The 22,490-nt window shown below is 37.0% G+C and overlaps 1 protein-coding gene across 1 annotated transcript in view; it reads left to right on the top strand.

Annotated features, from left to right (window-relative positions):
• Positions 1 to 22,490, top strand: part of ANGPT1 (angiopoietin 1) — a 159,032-nt gene that overhangs the window by 57,922 nt on the left and 78,620 nt on the right. Inside the window, exons 2-3 of the mRNA XM_051612373.1 lie at positions 10,584 to 10,739; positions 13,956 to 14,077. Coding sequence (XP_051468333.1) covers positions 10,584 to 10,739; positions 13,956 to 14,077 — 278 coding nt within the window. The remainder of the gene's footprint in view (positions 1 to 10,583; positions 10,740 to 13,955; positions 14,078 to 22,490) is intronic.

Raw genomic sequence — 22,490 nt, 5'->3', positions numbered from 1 at the left:
CTATTATGGCACAAAGTGTGATAGATATAAGCATTATTGATGTCAGTTTTTCTTTTGATAGAGTAGCTGTATTAATGAGAAATGTTATCCTAATTCCTGTATGTTCTGTACATGTGCTTAAACTAATGACCTGAAAGTCTTCACTTATGTATAGCAACTATAATGTCAGTACAAGAGATATTTTTCCTTACCCCTGAGGGGGAAGAGCACTACCACATGGCTATCATTATGAAAATGAGATTGAATTAAAATCCTGCATCTGAATACTTGAAAGTTTAGAAATATCTGTATTTGATTTTGAGCCCTGGTCATCTCTGATTCTGAAAAGTTACAGCATGTTTTAGAGGGTTGGGATAGTTTCCTTTTATTTAATAGTCCTGTTATTCTGTTATGTTGGTTTATTCAATGTATTTTTTATTACATTGTAAATGCTTCTTAGTTATTACAAAACCACCCTTCTGAATGTAGTTTTACTTGGCAAGAAAACATTAGACTTATTGTTATACATATCCTACTTGGGATTTATTGGAAAGTATTGTAGAAGGAAGACAGAGAAAGCAAAACCAACGATAAATGCTAAGGATTCATATTAGATCTGAGTGAATGACAGACATGAAATAACTGGTATGTCTCATTACTCTGTGTTTTCAGTACATTAATCATGTCATACAGACTTTCATTTTATATTCGTGAACTGTGAAGCTCAGTCAGGGCAAGGGCCCATACATGTTCCTGGATTACAAATCGGATATGACTGTGCTAGTTATCACTTTGGGCACAGGGACTGTGTGGAAATTTGCAAACAAAAGTAGCAACTTAATCAGTGAGAGAGAGAGTCTTGACAGCCACCCTGCTGCCTTGCTGGGAATGCAGCAGCTGCCATGGCTGCCAATATGCCTGCGATCACTGCGAAGATGTTAATATTTAGATTGTCCAAAGGATACAGCCAAACAGTTTCTTACAAGTAAAAAATAGTTAAAACCATTCCACTTCACTTTTTATCATAATCCTGTATTGAGCATGCATGAATCTTAAACTGTTCATGTCTAATTGTTTTTACCTTGGTTATTAAAGATAACATATGTGAATACATGTCTGGTGGTTTCTGTTTTCCCTGGTAAAACCAGATATGCGTTGGAATTCCTGTATACAATCTGCCCATCTCTTTGCAAAGCAATCAATTTCTAATATATGCCTCTCTGTCTAATATTTGCTACACCTGTCGTTCTGCATGTGTGCTAACGCACTTGCAGAATCGTTGTTTATCTATGTGTTTATTTGTCCTGACTGTTAACAACAGCAATAGGAACTGTGCATCAGCCAGAGAAACTACTGACAATGAACTAGCAGATATGAAATTGAAGGCTGAAAGCTTCCCCAATTTAGCTCATGATTTCATGACTTACAAAGGAATGCCTCACAATAACATTGACTTCCAGGAAGAGCTGTGATTATGATAAACTGAAGTAGGAGTGAATATTCTTGCCAGGTCATGGTAAAAAAATAGGGGAAAAATGCTCCTCCTAAAGCAAGGCTTTAGTACGGAGGCTCCTCCATATTTGCTTTTCATTTGTCTCCTCTTTACAGTGATTTAAGTGTAGGAATATCTCCAAAAGATTTAAATTTTCATATATTCCCTAAATTTTAACTTGTTTGGATGGGTTTTAATTCTACATAATTTGAATAACAGAAGAACCCAATTTGAACCCAGTTTTCTTGTCACTACTACTGAGTTTGTGCTTGGTACAGAGCAACCCGATTCTATTCCTCATCACTGCAACTCCAATACTATTATTTGTTTAGCAGCTTATGGAAATGACAATGCTTATTACCAGTATATGGGCTCTTAAGAGAAACCTGAAGTTTTACATTTCTCACTCAGAGGCTGAGTAAACTGAGGCAAGAAATTTCATGAAGTAAACTGAGGCAAGGAATTGATCCCCATAATCATATCCTGAATCTCACTCCAACAACTGGGAATGAAGGAAATTGTATTAGCATGCATTTACTTAAAGAAAACCTGTGGTTATTCCCTTTCAAAATCTGCAGAGGAATTTAATGAAAAGGGACCAGAATTGTCTTTATAAGCTTTGGCTGCTCTCATATTTCCTATAAAAAGTTCTTATCTTACAATACGACTATTAATGACATATAAGGATATATAACATGAACTATGCCATTTCAGATAAACCCAGGCACTTTTGCCTTATTAAGTTTCATAGTATTTTCTGTAAGCTAATTTTAGTATCTGATATTTCATTATATGGTTTAGTGAAATTCAGATCTTTCCACTACTGCTTCTAAAACAGGGGTTTTATAATCTCTTTACTGGAATTAATTTATCATTCTTTTATATATACCTGCATGTATGTGCATATGTAAATACATATGCATGTGTAATGAATAGTTAGTTTCAAACTGAGATTTTTATGCATGTGTGTGATTTTCATAATTATTGGAAGGAAGTATTTGGCAATAATTTTATTTAGGTATTTTAATTTACTGTTTGACTTGTATTCAAGAAATCAATTCCATCAGCAGAGGAAGTAACCAAATTTTCTGGGGCTGCACATATTTTGGCAGGACCATCTCCTCAGTATGTAGTTACATATTCATTACAATGCTGAAAGTTATGGGAGGCACTTAGAGATTAATGGGTATATATAGAATTTCAAGAATGGAAAGAAAAGGTGTTAGAGTTTGTACTTATAGTTGGGTTTCAAAAAGATCTTTCAAAAAATATCCTTAATTAAGAGTATAGATTATTGGCAGCCATCATCATAGTATAATGTCCTGGAGCTTCAGCTGACTTTTTCTTAGGTCCTGATGGGTAATCAGGCAGAAGGGCAATCTCAAATTAAGTTACAACCTACATGGGAAAGACAGAGAAATGTTAATGTCATGGTTTGGGCCCAACATGACAACAAAGGAACAGCCCCATGGCCGCTCACTCAACTCCCCCCACACACACTCTGGGATGAGGAGGACAAAGCTCATAGGTCATGACAAAGGGCAAGGAGGAATCTTCACCGATTAAGGGCCAAGGCAAACCAGACTCAACTTGGGGAAAAAAAAATATATAATTTCACACTAATCAAACACACACAGGGCACAGACAACACAGAGAGCAGGGCTTGCATATGTTACCCCGCCCCTCTCTTCTTCCTGGGCCCAAATCACTTTGTTCCTGGTTTCTCTCCCTCCTTCCCCCCAGCGGCACAGGGAGACAGGGGATGGGATTTAGAGTCAGTTCACAGGCTGGTGGTTCCTGCTGCTCCTTTCTCCTCAGGAAGAAGGATTCCTTACGGTCCTTCCCTGCTTCCCCATGGGGTCCCTCCCATGGGAGAGAGTCATCCACAAACCTCTCCTTCATGAGTCCTTCCCACCAGGTCCAGAGCTGCTCCAGCATGGGCTTCCCACAGAGTCACGGGCTCATTCAGGAACAAACTCCCTTGGCACCAGGGTCTTCCAAAGCTGCACAATCAGAGTCCACTAGCAGCAAATCCTCTGGCCACAAAATCCAAGTCCACTGGCCAAGTTCACCCTTCCTGGCACCTTCAGGGAATGTTCCACCACGTTCCTCCACAAGTGCAGGGGGACAGCTGCCATCTCGCCATGGGTTGCAGGGAAACTTCTTGGACACCTTCTTCCCCTTCTTCCTCACCAACCATCAGCATCGCTCTGCCTCTCCAGCACAGCTCTTCCTTTTAAGTGCCAGCTCTGCTCAGGTCTCATTTCAGTTCTTTTGTATGTTAATCGCTGAAGGCATCTACTGTCCCTCTAATGGCTCCTTGGCTGGTTTTGGAGCAGGGGGTGCTTCTCAGCTTCTTATGGAAGCCACTCCTGTGGCCCTTCATGTGCTACCAAAAAGCCCACCAAACCAGAACAGCTAAACCTGTAAATCCTTTGATTTGTGATGTAAGACTGATAACCTAAGAGCTGAAAGCAGAGCTCACGGCAGTGATTAAGGTGATTTCCCTTCTATAATATTTATATAAGCCACTACCCAAAGAAACCTGTGCAAAGACTAGAATGTAATGCAGTCAAGTCTTAATTTCACAGCCTTTCTTGGAAAAGTGTTTTCTTACTCAGAATATCAACAATATGCTCATATATCATAGTGATGAATGTAAAAAAGCTGAGCAGAATTAAAAATAGATTAAGTAATACAATGTTAGAACATTATACTCTTTCTATAACATACAAAAAGTTATAGATTCCAACCTATAGTGCAGCTTCCCAGGTTCACTGAAAGTTTAATTATAAGCTTGCAGTTGCATGAAAGCAACCAGAACAATTTATGCAGTTTAAGATTACATTTTTCAAGAGCTGTATGTAATGTACTGAGGTGATATTTCAATTGAACTAATTTTGATTTTAAGTCATATATACATCTTCAGAAATGAGCTATAGGATTTCAAAATATTCTTCTGAGCAGAATTTTTACAAAATTAGTAATTCTGAAAAGTACTCCTCACAAAAAGTATCTTTGCCAAAGGAAGTTAATTAGTTCCACACTTTAAAAGACAAATATTTTTTTTTAAATTCCCCCCAGATGCTAATTTTTTTAGGGTAAGATTGTAGCTGTTGCCTTTTCTACAATTATGCCTTCCCCTGGAGTGTATGTTGGGGGTGGCTCACATGTGCAGTCAGCTGTATAATCATACATGAATTTAGTTTATAGAATTAAGTACTTTGGGAAGCTAGATCTAGAAAGAATAATACAGTTGATGCTGTAATAAAATTTGTGAAGGTTAACATTAAACTGGTAATTCCTTGAACCAGAAATATTATTAAACACTAGAAAACAGGAACATATTGTTCTGATTTACTTGTTACAAGTAGCTTCCTTATGGGACTATTTAATCACATTTGATACGGTTCTTAGTTATGCTGCTTATTGACTTTATTAAGCCTTAAGGTTAAAAAATAGAGACCTAATACTAAAAAATAATTGACTCTTAAAGAGTTTTATATCCTCTTGTAATAACAGCAAGTAATTACATTTGAAATTACAAATTTCATTTATACAGATTTTTGGGTTTTGGTTTAGAAGCTGGCAAGCTTTGAGAGTAATATGAAACTTTGCAAATTAATTGCAAAGGTTTCTTGAACATGCCTTTGTTGAAAGTTCAGATTGAATTGTCAGGCCAGTGCAATCAATTGGCCTAAATCAATACATTGTCTTTGATATGCCAGATACTTTGTGAGGAAGACAAACTACTTTCTTTCTCCCATAAATTACCCATATATTAAGTATTATGCTATTGGGCAAGCTTAACTGGAGAAGTTTTCTGATATCTTGAAACAAGGAACTCTGTGTTCCCCATATCTTGTCTTGGCTGGTGTAGCAAGGAGTACTTCTACTCATATTAAAGCACAGTGCTTAGTAAAAATACTTTTGCTTGAAGTTTCCCAAGATTCCAGTGATATGCCATACAGCATATTCCTCCACCATCATTATGTATTATTGCCTACTATATTTTATATACTTTACTGTGTAACATAACATGGTACAGATGCCAAGCAACCACTGACACAAGCTCAAGTATCCAAATTGAATGATTTTCAGACTGTAGTTTCTAAAGCAGCCTAGTAGAAGTAACTTGAGTGCAACACAGTGCTGGCACTTTAAAGTTGCAGACCTGGTTCACATGGCTCTGCAGACTGTGTCCCTGCTAAGGTGTATTCATACATTTAGAAACATCTTCTGTGACTTTCCTCATTTTGCTGATTTGTTTTATATGCAAACAGTTCCTCTTATTTGTGTCATGATGTGTGTGGGTTTGTTTGGGGGTTTTTTGTGGTTGGTTGTTGTTTTTTTTTTTCTTTCTTTTTTTTTTTATTTTGTTTGTTGCATCTTTCAATCATTAGACCTCTTTTTTATTGACTTCTTTCTGTAAGTTTCAAGTGATGAGTTTTCCAAACCTCTTATCAGTCAAATGGAGGTTTTACTGTAGAGTTTGATTCCAAATAGAGTATGTGAGTTTAAGTCTGAAGTAATGCAGTAAAAAACTGAGAAGAATGAAAAAATAGAACTAGAGAGAACCATAAAATACCATATAGTCTGCTTGATCTCTACCTGAAGTATTCTTTTAAGACCCCCAGTGAGGAAGTGTTCACACAGAATCCTTATAAATATTTTATTATCTGTACTGTTAGAAAACTTTTTCCCAGGTATCTAAAAGTCAAACTGAGGATAGATTTGGAAAAGTAGTCATCTACATCATCTATTTGATAGTATATCGGCAGTTTATATTTTTTTCTGGCCCATGTGCATGTTCCTTGACATGCTTAAAGCCCAGGCAAAGTAGCTCCAAAAGAGGTACAGGCTGAAGTGTTAACATTTCAGCATTATTCATTGCCTTTATCTGACATCCATGTTCATTCCCCTGATTGCCACTGATCACTCACTCAGAAACAGTGGAAGGATGTATTCTGCTTGGTCTCTGCTCCTAGAATCTGTAATGAGAAGGCAGCATCATCATAGATTTATTGGTTTATAATCTTTTCTCGTTGACAAACTGTTCCCAGAAGATGCTATTTATTTATTTATTTATTTATTTATTTATTTATAAGTATATGTTTGGTTTTTTTAAGTACATGTAAAGTTGGCTCTTTCAATACACGTTTTTCTTGGTGATAAATTCCTGACCCTTTTGGCTTCTGCAAAAGTCAAAGACATTCTATAGTATTTTATATATTTCAACATCTTCCAGATTATTTCCACTAAGGCTGTTTATGTCTTTACAAAATAGAAATTGCATCAAATGTCAGCTCTATTTTGGACTCCACAAAGCAGTTTGTGTGTGGAGGGAGGTATGACTATCCACAGAAAAGCGAAGAAAGAAGAAAAGAACATACAGTGGTTCTTGAGGTATTGTATTACTAGTGCATCTTCAGGTACACAAAGCAAGACAAGACAGAACAGCTCTAAAAGAATATCCCTGGTGCATAACTTTCTGTTATTCTGAATGATGTGCAATATGATGGTAGGAGAGGGAGAACAGTCTCATGTTACTTCAACTTACATTCTTTTTCTAATGCAGTGTATGAAAACTTAGTATCATCTGGACATCATAGCAGTCCTTACCACATAATTACATGAGACCAAAATTACTTGATCAAAGTAAAAGAAAGAGCTCTTATTTTATTTATAAGCCATCTACAACAAACCATTATTATTTATTTAGGCCCTAAGTTGCTGTTTCCATTGTAATAGTTCTATTCAGTTTTGGGTGGTTTCTATGAAGAGTATTCAATAAACATTGTCCAGAAAAAGCTAGATACTTTTAATGCATAATCCTCTGGAACGCTCATTAAACAATAACACTGAACCTTCTGACAGTTTTATTTCTGACTACGTTATAATGTTATTATGCATCCCACCAGTAATTCTGCATTACTGAAAAGGTTATTTCATGCATTATATACTTACTGCATTATGTATTTACTGTTTAATGCAGAACCTTTGGAAAAATTGAATTTAACTTAATTACTGGATGAAGGGGTTAAAAAAAATTACTTAAACTCCTAAATGTTCTTGAATTTACTTCTGTGAGTGGGTTTATGTGTGTCACATTTTCTGTGAGGCCACCCTGCAAGGATCCTTTTATCACCTGTTAAATAGATGCTATTCCTCTTAACTAACCAGAAAGATAGATCAGTCTAAGGTTCAGTACACATAGCACAAAGCCTCCAAAGAAGGGAAGGCTTCAGATAAAACTCAGTGCTTGGCCATAATGAACCTGGTAAATGCTGGTTTCCTGTAATAAAAATAATAGGTGAAATCTTGGCCTATGGAAGTCAATGGGAATTTTGCCATTGATTTTATTTAGCAGGGCCAGTATTGCAACCAATAAATCTACTGAGCAAGCTAAAAGAAGGAGGGTGAAGGAAAGAAGTGGAATTAATGTAGCAGAGCCTATACATTATTTCAGTCCTTGGTCTATACTTCTTCACCTGTGTGAATAGCTCATGATACTCCTGATTTTTGCTCAGAGAAATTATAGTGGCTGTGCACCGAACACCAAATATTTACAAAAGCTTTTAATAAGTAATTCTGAAACAGGAAAATCAGCTTTGTTGTTATAATGAGTCAGTCCCAGACTCAACCAGAGGTTGTTTTAAGGGTGACTAACCAAGGGCAATTGCCCAAGACTGGATACCATGGGGAGTGTATTAAGACTACGATAATTAAAAGTACAAGTTATTAAACATGCCTCAACCTATGTTTGTTCTTGCTAGTCAAAACCTGTTCTAGCTCCACACAGATGCAGTTAGATCTTTCAAACACAGTTCTTCTGTAACGTTAGTAAAATAATAGGCAAAAAATTCAGAAAGATGTTGTTTTGTCTTTTTATATTTATATCCCTATCTGTAGGGGTTTTTTTGATTGATGTGTGAAAATACCTCATTTCTGATTTACAGTGTGTAGGAAGTGTAGCCAGCCTATTTTGTATGGTGTTCCCAGACATCCATGGCCCTTGTACTGCAAGGCAGTTTCAGAAAGCTGCGGACTAACAAATCAAACACTGTACATCCACACCACAGGCATGCTATGTGCCCACGTGGAAACAAAACACATTGGATTTGAGGAAACACATGTGTTGGTACCCCATCACGGGCTCTACTGTTGTACTTGAAAGTCCTGTGTTTCTTTAGAAGGTGACAGCTATAGGAGAAATCTGGACCAGAATATGGAGAAGCACAACCATCCAGTTTAGGGGGCTCTTTCACAGGGATTATTTGCAGCCAAGAGATAGCTTGGAAAAAGAAAGTTACTGATTAGAAAACAACAAGGAGCAAAGGGTGGCTAAAAATACATTATCTGATGTGAAAGAGATATACAGGCAAAATACTTCTGAACATAAAAGCATGGTGTAGAAATGTGATGAATCTGTAAAATCTCCCTTGAATTAGCTCAACATCTATAACATTTCTCGCACAGTAATAAACTAAAACAGAGTAAACTTACACTGGTCGTGGAAAACAGTGAAATCCACTTCAGACATTGTTCTGCAATACAGAGTATTCCTTGGCTGTTAAATCTCATTTTAGTATTATCAGAGTATTCAGCTACATATTTTCTGCCACCACTTGAAACACTCAGCATGGTTACCTGGCAATTCAAGCAAATATTTTGTTGTCTGAACCTGTATGACATCCACTTTGTTTTTACCATTATGGATAGTAAGTGCTTCTTAAACAAACAAAACAATCCACCAACAAGTATCGTATGCAGAAAATATTTTACATTGTGGCAGTGTTGTTTCTCTGTAAACATATTTTTAAAACTAGTGGGAGGTGCACATAAATGATCAAATTTTGCAGTAAGTCTTTTGTGAGCTTAGCCAATATGGCACATCAGAACACCTAACAGTTCTAAGCACAGGAAGGCTTAGAAAAAAGATGAAAGAAGCTCTTCTTACTAATCACACTGTTATCTGACTCATTCACCTTTTTTCAGTCTTTAAATCAACTCCATCTGGTTTTTACTATTTAGTTGTGTCCCAAAGAACAAGCCTTTTGCTGCAGAAGCAGGTCCAATGTGATTAAAATTACTAGGTAAAACTGGTTGCTTAAACCTGGAACTATCTAATTATAAAAAACATGATCAGTCACAAAATGAAATTGAGAACCAAACCTTCACTGGGTTTAAATTGGTTGGGCGCCATCTAATTTCAATGAAAAGTATTGAAAATGGTCTGGGCCATCTTGCTTTATGATAATACTTTATTGAGTACAACAAGTAAGATGCCAGAACAATGCTTGTATAAGTAAGAAACAAACTCATAATTTTGTAGACTAGTCTTGGGTTGATGGTCTGTTGTGGCAGGGCAAGGAGCAAGGCAAACAGAAGGTTAGCATAGACCCTGCCTATGATAACTAAGACAAACTGAAACCGAAAGAGTCTCTCTCCTTGGGTTTCCCATTTAGTGTATTCTAATTCACATTCTGTTGAACAGACTGCCAATGCAAGCCAAATAATATCAAGACAACAAAAGTAAAGGAGAAAAATACTTTTATATGCTTTTGGTCAATGGCTTCTTTCTTTTATTTCCAAATTGGTGTCATATGTTTTTAGAACTTTTTGGTCACAGCTAAACTAATCTGCATTCATTGCTGAGTTTCTGACACGCTTTGTGGATACATAATCCAGTAAAAAAATAATATGGCTGAACGAATGTGAGATAGCAACAATCCAGGGTAGGTAGGATATGGCAGGATCTCTTCCAGGCAGGATTCACATATAAGTTACAAAGTACAAGTAGGACCTGGCATTTCCCTGTGGTGAGCTTTGGTCTTTTACAGGTTCATTTCTACCACAAATGCTCACTGCAACCTTGATACAGATGGAGGTAGCCAGAGCATGCTCTGGCTCGTGACAGCAGGCCAGGGTACTTGGAAAAACATTGTGACTCTGTAACTGGAAGAGGCTACCTAGATAGTGAGGTCCCTACCCTAACGGTTACAGGGTCAGCTGAGACTTGGGCTCCCCCTAAAATGTTGAAATTTCCCCTTTTGGCAAGAATGCCTAAACAGGTAAAAATACCACAGCTACAACCTTCTCTCTTTCACAGCTTGAAAACTACATTGTGGAAAACATGAAATCGGAGATGGTGCAGCTGCAGCAGAATGCTGTGCAGAACCACACCGCCACCATGCTCGAGATAGGCACCAGCCTCCTCAGTCAGACAGCAGAGCAGACAAGAAAACTCACAGATGTTGAAACACAGGTATGTTCCCAGAATGGCTTTCTTAAAGGTGTTAATTGCAGAGAACTTTTCCCACTGTCTTTCTTTTCTAATGCATCACCTCTCAAAACATTTCAGCACAGGCCCCCAGGAAACACCTTTGCTCTGTTTCTCTATACCAGCAGAGGTGATGACCGAGCCTTGATTTAATTTGGTTAGTATATTTATCCCTGTCTGAGTAAGGGAGGCAGGACTCTCCAGGAAACTAAATCAGCATTTACCTTCAAATAAATACCTCAGCTACCAACTGTGAATGCTACAAGTGTCAAGCTAAATAATGAGTTTCAGGCTAAACCAGACTTTGATCTCCATTGTTGTTTGCTTCTTTACTATTACAAGAAAGTTTGTTTATTTCCTGCAAGATATTTCCAGCTCTTTGAGAAGTAGTGTATGTTTGTGGCTTTTAAAAGATGGAAAGGGACAAGCAATAATTTCTTTATAAAACACTGTGCATTTGTTATTATTGTAAAATTGTATAACATCAGAATTTAAAGAACCATCTCCATATGATTCCTAGCACTACAATCACTGTTGTGATTGAACACAGAATACAATTTCATACTGAGCTTACTGCAAAGATACATACTACTTTTGGATTTTAAAATTATTTTATCAGTTTAAAATACATATTTTTTTCCTTGTTTTTGCTGACTTCCTCTTTATCTTCAGAGCATGTAGTATATTACCAGTTGCACTGCATTCACTGTTCATTAAGAACAAGGGCATTAAAGTATTGCTTTTATTTGGTTTGTTCCAGAAGCATATGTACTTCTTGAAATATCATATTTATTTTTTCTAATGTCCTTACATTTACAATATCAGTACCAAGTTTTTATGTAATTGTATTATAGTACACTGAGAAACAGCCATAATTATGAGAGACAGATACGCTGTCTTACAGATTACCTGAACCTTTTTTTCTACATCTTGGGTAACAGATCAACATTCACTTATAAATGTTATGATCTCAAATTAACACAGTTTTCAAAATTTAGTATATTGACTCATGAAAATGTTGGGGAGAAGCTTTAATTCAATATCAGCAAAATATCTAAGAGGAAACATAAGAGAAGATACATGGAAAATAGTATCATATGTTCAGTAAAGAAAAAGGAGGTGTGGGAACTCTTTTTGTCCCCAAAAGACCTACCTAGTTCTAAGTGTTGAGTACTCATTCATGTTTTCCTCCTTTAAGCAGACAAGGGATAAAATGTGCATTGCCTCTGTCTAACTTTTCCTTTAAGGAACCACTTGCAACTAATGGTACCACTGGTAACTTCATGAAGGATCAGATTACATCCTCTTTCTATATCTATTGCTGAAGAATTTAAGGGATATTCAAGATCTCAGTGGGAGCAGCTCTTCTTTGTTGCAGTACATGGTCTAACTTTCAGCTCATTGATGGCCTTTCCCACCTTCCCTCTTTCAGCAGTAAGAGAAAGTCCCTGGTTCTACCATTAATTAGAAAGATGGTGCAGGTGGCTCAATAAAGTGAAAAAAGACTGCTCTTGGCACTGATGGAGGTAGGCAGCTGCATGGCAGAGAGATGAAGCCCTGTATGATACAAGGAAGAGAAAGGCAGGCCAGGATCTCCTTCCTGTAATAAGAAGTACTCATAGAAGCATAGGAGGTTTAAGGTGAATATCAGAATATTTTTTTTACTGTGAGAGTGACAGAGCACTGGAACAGGCTGCCCAGAGAGGTTGTGGAGTCTCCTTCACTGGAGACATTCAAAACCTGCCTGGATGCATTCCTGTGTGATGTACTCTAGGTGACCCTGCTCTGGCAGGGGGGTTGGACTAGATGATCTTTCGAGGTCCCTTCCAACCCCTAGGATTCTATGATTCTATGATTCTATGATACCAGAGTAAGGAAGAATCTGAAGGGCTGAAGATGAAGCCTCCACTTCCTTAAAATCTCACTGATGCCTCCCAATCCCTGATCCATCCAAAATGCCACTGATTCTTTTTAGGCTTTCTTCTCTAACTGAAGTTCTGCTGATGTTTTGTAGGCTGCTCCACAGATGTATCCTCTTTGGAAATCTGTTGGTGCCCCTTGCCAGCCTTTGTAATACACCTTCAACTTATAACAGGTCCCTCTGAAACTGTAGTAATGCCTCCTGGCACTTGCAAATATATCTATCTTGAAGAACATAACAGCTGTGTACTGACCATTCTAATTTTTCAACCTCTGAACACTTAAAGAAGGACAACTCAAGTTGCTCTGTTGATGTCAAAAATCAGAAACTAAAATAAGGCACTGGATTGAGTTTGAGAACCATTCTTACTGTTTTATGTCCTGTAAAAAACTCCTATCAGGCATATATGAAAAATCACTACCATATAATCCCATTATGACACTGATAAATACTCTTCCAAGAAAGAGCATCATGTTCAACTCCAGAAGTGATTGTATCTCAGCTGTTGTGTGCACACATACCTACATCAACAATTTACACACACTCCTCCAAATGCTATGTAATGAGCAATGATACATCAACAGAATCAGCTAACATAATATTATTACGTTCAGTCTTGAAAGTGTTCTGTTATTTCCACTTTTGAATTATTTTTGTTAGAGTATATCCACCTTCACCTACTTAAAAGGTTTATTTTCTTCTGATGTACTTAGGAAAACTTGTGCTATAGATACAGTTCACTACCAAAGTGAAAGACAATTGCATAAAGCAACGTTTAGGATCAGAGATGCAATCTTAAAAATTGGTGCAGGAATGCAAGTAGCAATAACATAAGTAGACACCAGACTTCTGCCAACACTGCAAAAAAGAGAACTAGGAGAAAGCTAAAGTAGAAGCTCGATTTACAAAACAGCGGATGCAACTTTGGTTTCATTCCAAGTACTTTTGCAGTCTTCTGTTTTAAGCATGCTTTATAGGAATGCATGTTTGAGGCATGCTTCTTGTTCTTTCCATCAAATTAAAGCTTATTTGGCAGGCACCTTTCTTTTTTTTTCTGCTGGCTAGTATTATTCTACAGTTAACAGAGTGCCAGAAGATCAGCTGGTATGTATCAGTGTAGCTTGATTGAGTTCATTTGCACCAGCTGATCAGTTGAGGTTAAAAAAGGATTTAGAAAATTTTTGAAGAATCACCAAATCAGAATGAAACAGTTGCATTATGTTGCTATAACAACATAACCAGAACAATATAAACATTACTGTTTTTAATTTGTCCTTAAGGTGCTAAATCAAACATCCAGACTTGAAATTCAGCTACTAGAAAATTCACTGTCAACATACAAGCTAGAAAAACAGCTGCTACAACAGACACATGAAATCCTGAAAATTCATGAGAAAAACAGGTAAGAATGAGTAGCTGGTTTCCTACACTCTTTCTCAGTTATCAAAAAATGATCTGTGCATACATTGTTCTAAGCAACTGGTGAAATGGAAAAAGCAAATATGGTAAGTGGACAGTATAGGTAAAATATATGAAAGGGCTGAAAGAGCTATGATGTGAACTTACAGTGTGTTGGCTCCTATATGAAAATCAAAACTAATTTTGCCACTTTTTATGTGCACTTCAAGCCTATGTTGGCTTAATGACAACTTAAGTCATATGACCACAGTTCTGCTACTGAAGAGCATAGTGATAACATGTATTGACACTTTCAAGTAGAAAATAATTAATAATAAATGATGAGATTATCAGCTACCTTGAAGTGCCGAAGAACCACAAAATCTTTAGTAGTTCATCTTTTCTAATTTTTCATCTTTTCTAATTTACAAAGATCTAATATGAACGAATCTCTCTCTCCCTTTGGACTCAATTGTATATGGCATACTTGGAGACATGCTCTGTTAAAGAAATCAGTGAAAGGTAAACATTTGGATTTTATGCTGAAATTGAAGAAAAAGCGTTCAGAAGCACATAACTTTTTAAGCATTGAAGTGAGAGTCAAGATGTTCCAGTGTTGTCGCTTTCTCTCACAGACAAGTGTTTCTGTGACACAGAGACTCAGTATGTGAAGTCACTGAATTTAGCAATCCAGTGTCTCAGAGAGCCCATGTGGTGGGTTGACCTTGTCTGGCTGCCAGACACCCACCCAACTGCTCTCTCACTCCCCCTCATCCACAAATATACCTGCTCCACTATGGTCTCTCTTACAGGTTGCAGAGAAATCTCTTCTCTGGCGCCTCCTCTTTACCTTGCTGTCTGCAGCACTGTTTCTCTCACATTTTTCCCTCACTCCTCACACTGTCATGTGGTGGTTTTAGGCTTTCTTAAATATATTTTCCCTGAGGTGCAACCATCTTGGCTGCTGGACTCAGCTGTGCCCTGTGGTGGGTCCATTTGAGCTGGCTGGAACTGTCTGGAACCAGCTGTGTCCAGCACAGGGCAGCCCCAGCCTCTCCTCACAGAGGCCATGCCTGCAGCCCCAAAGCTGCCCAAACCTGGACATCTGCACTCAGCACAATGGTCAAAGACATTTTTCCCTCTTGGCTGCTCCTCTTCTAGAGACCTAAGGCTCATATCCCTGCCTCTCTAATACCCAGGTTTAAGCAGAGAGTACAGAGAGTGCTTTTACTCTGCAGCTTCACTCTGGGCTCCCTTCTAGAAAGAACAACTGTGAGGTAAGCCTGATTAGGACTAAGGGTTCTCTTTCCTATATCTACGTTTGATATTGAAATAAGGCAAACAGCTTTAAAAGTGAGATAGTTACTGAAGCATCCATGTTTAAACTGAGATCAGTTTGCCAAAAAGGGCAGGGTGACTTTGGTGCTGCTGGGCACAAAGCGGCAAATGAGGAACCAAGAACTTGTCCAGGTATACGATAAGGAAGACTAACACCACAATAGGCAAGGGGCTACTGGGAAAAAGGGCAAAGAACCAGATAATAATGGAAAATAAAAAATATTGCTACAAATAAACGTTTGCTAAATGTGTCTAGTTGCAAAGCTGGTCAAAGACTATACCATTATTGATGCTGGTTATGAAAACCAATTTAATGTATTTAGTCTAGCAACTGTTCATAACTGGTAATTCCAGCTTATGTTATTCTGCAGAAGCTGGATTACACTGAAAACTCTTGAACTGCACTAATTTCCTTTGACCAGAATAGATTAATGTGGGATTAACCTTGACTTCAGCCATCTCAAAGTTAAGCAATTCACCTAAACTGTGTATGAGGGTCTCCCTGTAGTCCATGGAGTAGATGTGTGCAGGAGATGGTCCATTCTATGTATTTTACAAACCTATTTCAATTTGAGATTATCTCAAGCATTAGTTAAGTATACAAATACTTGCATTTTATCTGCTGCAGTCTGGTTAGCAACAAAATTTTACTGGCTGCTCCAATGACTGAGTCTTGTGTACTTAACAATCTGGATTTATTTATTTATCCTACCAATGTGTTAGGGAGTAAAGCCGTCATGTCAGTAAACAATTAAGTTTTACTTAATTTCACCTTTGACTTGGCTGACGTTATGATGAAATAAACGTCTTTGACATGACAAAATAGTCTGCCTTGGAGGGGAGAAAAGGAGAAGTATGTTAAAAAGCACGGTTATATCCAGTTGTTTCTCTCAGAATTGTAGATGTAGGCAGATAAATGAAAAAAAACACATGGAGTTTCATCTTGTAATGAAGCAAGAACCTGGCATACAGTCCCAGTTCTGTCGCTCTCTCCTTGGGAGTGATAAAATTAGGGTGTTATGATTAAGGAGGGCCGTGAAGATGATCAGAGGGCTGGAACACCTCTCCTACGAAGACAGGATGAGAAACTTGGTGTTGTTCAGCCTGGAGAAGGAAAAGCTCCAAAGAGACCTTATAGTGGCCTTCCAGTACCTGAAGGGGCTACAGGAAACCTGGGAAGGGACTTTTTACCAGGGCTTGTAGTGATAGGACAAAGGGTAATGGTTTTAAGCTGGAAGAGGGTAGATTTAGGTTAGACATTAGGAAGAAATTCTTTAGTGTGAGAGTGGTGAGACACTGGAACATATTGCCCATGGAGGTTGCGGATGCCCGTTCCCTGGAGGTGTTTTAAGGCCAGATTGGATGGGGCTTTGAAACCTGGTGGTTGAAACCTGGTTGGAACCTGATGATCATTAGATCCCTTCCAACCCAACCCAATCTATGATTCTAGGATTCTGTGATTACACTAAAATATAGGTAATCAACATCTGTATCATCATCGACTCTTAAAAAAGAACTGTGTAATCTTTGTAGGTCCTGATCCTGAAATGAATTATGTGCATGTCAGGTTCACTATGGAACAAATCTTGATGATCACAGCAGATAGTAGGTTTCTGGACATGCCAATTATTTTAGTTTTCTTAACTTTAAATGGTACTTAAAGGTTACTCATCAGTCTGTATTCAGCAGTTGCTTGCAGCTTTTTTGGAAAGGGCCTTTCTCTTGCAGTAGGTGTACACAACAGTGGGAATAAGAGTAGGAACTATTATAATTGCAAAAATAATCAAGACAGATGTGTAATGTGGGCAGATAATTTCCTTCTCTGTTGTAAAATTTCCTCTATATAAAGTAAAAACAATGATGTTAATCATCTTCAAAGAACTGAATCTTGGATTGAAGTAATGCAAAATCTTATAGTAATACTGATTGTTTTTTGACATACTACAATAATTTGTCTATTATCCTGAAATGAAATGAACACTGCATATCAACAGGGGACCAGTGCATGTTCTTTAGACTAGAAATATGTCTATTCTTGGCCTTTCCCTTTACTTCCTGCCTCTGCTGGGAAGAGTCGCCAATTTTTTTCTTTTTATCTCACTGAAGTGAAAGATATTCCATGGCATAAGTAGAGTCACATTTGCCCCAGAATCATGTTTCTATTGAGTGCTCTCATGCCATAAATAACTTAGTTGTGTGGGTTCCCACCCACTATAATATAAATGGTGGTTTCTTCCATTGCCATTTTTTTCTCCCACAAGACGTTTCTAAAACTATTTTGATGTATTCTTTAAATATTTCCCTGCTTAAGGGCCTTTATGAGCCTCCTTTTTTTTTTTTTTTTTTTTAAAGGGTACCAGCTGCATTTAACTTATCGTGTACCATTTGCTTCAATATGCAAGTGTGAAAAGAACTTTTCATTTACTCAAATGAAACAAATGAGGAAAAATATAATGGAATTCTGGAACTTCCAGCAATATAAGTGGAACTAAAATTTAAATGTAAAATCCAGCTTGAATTTGCAGACTGAGAACTGTGGTACTTTATGAAAGGTGAGAAGGCAAGGGCTCAGGAATGATTCTTGAATTTCCAGCTTTCTGTGTGAAAGAGGAAACACAGTATGTTGTCTATTTGCAAGTTTCACACATATACTAAAAAGATAAATCCTGATATTTCATTTCCCTTTTGCGATTTCAATGGAATTATCCTTTCACTGGTATAAAAAATAGGCTTAGTGGTGCTAAGTGACCAATTACTAACCTTGAGAAATATGGGAACATGTATTTTTAATATTTTCTTAAACTGATCAGACAATATCAGGCCATCAAAGTCAGTATGCGTGGTCAGTACCTAATAAAACAGGGAAGACTTCACTCACGTAAAAACAAGTGCAAAGAAGGTGTCTCAATGACAAAATACTGTTCCTATGCTCAAAAGTGAGCAGTTAAGGCATTTACCGGTTGGTCTTCCTGTACATAGATAATATAAGAGAACCACATGAGTATAACCAAATAATAATATTTTTTTTTAGTGTTATGTTAGTTGTCTTTATTTATTGAATATCTCAACAAAGTAAATGTTTTTATCTGTATTTATAATAAATCCATATGTTTTTAAATATTATTTTAATGCAAAATATGTCCATCTCTAAGATCTAGTCTACATCCTGTTCTCATATGTCTAAACTGAGGCCCCTGAAAACAAAGATTAAAAAAATCTCTTAAACTGTTGTGGTCTGGAATGGATTAGTGAATAAACTACTGACCTTATAAGGCAGATTGTTTAAACCACACTTTCCTTCCTCCCCAGAGAACTACCAGAGTGCTTTCTATATGTTCTACTTCATCACCTTTCAAAATGACAGCAGCTTTCATTGGAAGTTTGTTTTTGACTTCTGTATGGGCCTTCTACCCTTCCCAGCCTTATCAGAAAGCTTTTTCTGAATCATCTGGACACAGCACAGTTGCACCAAGGCATTCCACTGGGTTATATCCTAACGAAGTTAACTCATCACTTGTGTGGTTGAAAACAGACTCCTAGCCTTGCCAGGATCAGTAGGGTAGACACTGAATATGGTTAACCTTTAGAAAAATTAAGTTTATCTGGGTTTGAGGTGTGTATGTATATGTTTGGTTTTAGTTTATTCTATGTGTATATATGATGGTGAATGGTGATTTATTTTCATTGTATTGTACTTCCCATGTCAGATTCATCTGTCTGTTTCAGTAGTGTGTTCAAACACATAGGAAGTTCAAATATACAGGAAATGTGTAGGAAAGGTATACAGTAAACCTACTGTAAAAAAGAGCCATCATGCCCGTAACATCTTACTGCAAAGTGTTATAAAATAATGTTATATAACAACTTCAGTCAACCTTTACAGATTGTTAGGTTAATTAGTATAGAGACAACCTTCTTTTTGTTTTATTTAATATTTTATGTCAGCAATACTCGGTAATGAAAACCGTTAGAAATATTTCCATTTTAACTCTGTCTTCACAGTGTCTCTTTAAAAAAATAAGAAAATAGCTTTACCAATCACTCAGCAGTTATTTTTTCATTATATTTGTCTATTAGAAATTGTCTCATGTTACAAGGAAACAGAACAGAGTGGTCTCACAGACATTAAAAAAAAGCTAAGTATCTTTGTAATTGGTTTCAGCCTGTTACAAGATTTTTTATGAGGTTTTTAGAACTTTTTTCTTTAATTTAAATGAGCTATAAGAAATATGAATGTAACAACAAAAATGAAAATTTCTGGCCATAATGGAGTCCAAGACCATAAGAGCAGCTTTTCTCATGCAGTTTAAGTATTTCTTCCCTTTGGAACAGCCCAGTGCAGAAATCCCAATCTATGCAGAGTTTTTGGAACTTTGACCAAAGGTTTCTCATTGATTCTTAGTAAAACACAATTAATGTTTGGGATTTTTCCCAAGAATACAGGGAGTGGTCCTATCCTCAGGACTTATTCTTATCAATTGTAGATTTAAGAATATTAAAAGATCATTGCATAAATGCATATGCATTCCTTACAATAGCCTACTTATGCAGTTTATAATAACAGGACTTTTAATCTGCATAGAAAACTGTAGAGGAATCAAGTGCTGTGACACTCCCATCTTTCTACCACATGTTGTTGACACAGTACTCATTAATATTAGGATGTATTATTGCTAAAGCCGTAAAACATCTGCTTGCTGTTTGTCTCTGTAGATGCCAAACTGAGATGCTCTAAGCAGTCTTCCTTCTTGCTTGACATGGCCAGCATTGCTACAAATCAGACTGTCATCACCATGGGCTCTTTTACTGTGGTCTTAGACTGTGGTGGGAAACAATGCAACACACGAATTGTGGCTATCAAAGGCTCTTTTTTTTAGATTAAGTCATTCAGATATGAAAATTATTTAGATGTGGGCCTGTTGTGGAATTAGGGAAATGCCCTGTATTGTACTAGGATATGGACAAAAAAGTACTTTTTTTTTTTCCTTTACTGACCATCTAATTATACAGCAATATTCTGGCTTCAGGAATGGCATCTTCACATTAACAATGCACAACATTTTCAATGGACTGTAAGATTGCAGCAGAAGAGGTTCAGATTAGATATTAGGAAATTTTTTTCACAGAAAGAGTGGTGAGGCTTTGGAACAGGCTGCCCCAGGGAGGTGATAGTGGTACCATCCCTGGAAGTGTTAAAAAATGGGTGGACATGGTGTTTCTGGAGATGGTTTAGTGGTTAGGGGTTGTAGGGCTGATGATTGGACTTGATGATCTCTAAGTCTTTTCCAACCTTGATTCTGTGATTCTGTGATTTTATGTTCAACTGGGGTGTGGTCACACTTAGCACCCATTCTATCATGGACTGTGCCCAGGGCCCACCTTGTGCCTGTCCAAAGGGCATTGATATAGTCTACCAAAAATGTTAAATTCTGGAGTGAAAATGAGCATTTCAATAATTTACATGAAAAAGTGGACAGAACTGATAAAATTTGCATAAAACTTTTATTTATTTTGTTGAGCAGTATTTTATGACTAAAACCAGTTCCACCAGAACATTTTCAACCATTTCTGCCTAAATAAACTAGTTAATCTGACCTTCTGCATAACAAAGCTCGAAGGCTTCCACATAAATATTACCCAAAAAGTCTATGTGGATCTAGAGCATAAAGGCATCGTGTTTAGTGTTAGAGTTCAAGTGATGAAGAAAGTCAGCTACAGATCTTATAAGGCATTAAAATAATTTATTGTCATTGTCTTCAAAATCTGTACTTTGTCTCAGGTTGAAACTTGCTATTAGCTGATTCCAGTCCACTGAATCTTGTTATGCTTTTGTTACTAGTTAATGAGCCTTTCAGAATGATATATTGTGTTCCCTTTTGCATTTGGGTCCCCACAAAAAAGTTTTCCTTCCCATCTTTTCTTTATCTTTCCCTCTTCACTCAGATCCTTCTTTTTTTCACAGAACTAGATACGTTGATTTAGCAAAGTACATTTTCCTCAGTATCTTTGTAAGTCCCACATTCATAACATTTGAGAAAGAGATTTGCTTCTTGATTTCTTTTACTAAAAAAAAAAAAAAAAAGTTTTATATTACTCTAGCTTGTACAGCAAATCCAGAGCCTGAATTTAATCTTTGCATTATTATAATTTGTAGCAGCTCATATTAAGGTTCTGTGATACCTAGTCGAAACAACTCCATATGGATTTTATTACATTCTTCAGTTAGGTTAAATGACCTGAAATTATGCAGGCATTTTGCCACTGATCTATTATCCAGAAGTAAAAACAAAGGTGGGGAGAGTGCAAATAAATAAAGCCTAATACTGACTTGAGCAGGAAGCAGTTTGTTGGCAAGTTTGTAACCACCAATTGGTTTATGGACACAAGAAACACCTCTTTTGGTGTATACAGTAGAATTACTGAACAGAAAGTAGCAGGACAGAATTAATGTATTTATCTAATATTAATAAAATCTTTCTGTTAAACTCTCACTACAGAATCAAAGCACTGTTCTGAAATAAGTTCTTGTTCACTGTTGACATGTATTAGCTGTCCTTTATGTCTACAGCCCCTCTGTTCTTCTAGATACAAACTGACATGCTTTTGATCTTTGTAAATTGTACACTTTGGACTCAGAACAGAGAGGGTGTAGAAAAAGAGTATTTGTCAGGAGAAACTGTTTCCATACAAAAAATTATTTATAAAAATGTATGTAAACAGGTCACATAGTAGAATGCCCAACAGTTTTCTGTCTGAGGAGCCTTTTTTGGTACCAGAAAAGTCTAAGGGGGGAATATTTATGTGGACTCAAGGAAAACAAGGGAATCCTGCCTTAAAATGCAAACTTCTGATTTATTTTTTTGGGAAACAATATTCTTCTTGATGTGAAAGCAGATACCACTCATCTGGTGCACAGTTCCTTTCATGGTTTCACAGACCACATCAAAAAGTACTTTTATTTTGAGTTCCATGCTCTTTGATAGTACTCCATAGCTCCTAATGCTTATCTTCCATTCAGTAGTAAGGCCCTTCACAAACTCTTCCTTAGTTTACCCCTGATTTTAGTCTCATCATATTGA

This window comes from Apus apus, chromosome 2 (genome assembly GCF_020740795.1).
Source record: "Apus apus isolate bApuApu2 chromosome 2, bApuApu2.pri.cur, whole genome shotgun sequence".
Lineage (NCBI taxonomy): Eukaryota > Metazoa > Chordata > Aves > Apodiformes > Apodidae > Apus > Apus apus.
This window is presented reverse-complemented; position numbering and strand designations above follow the sequence as displayed.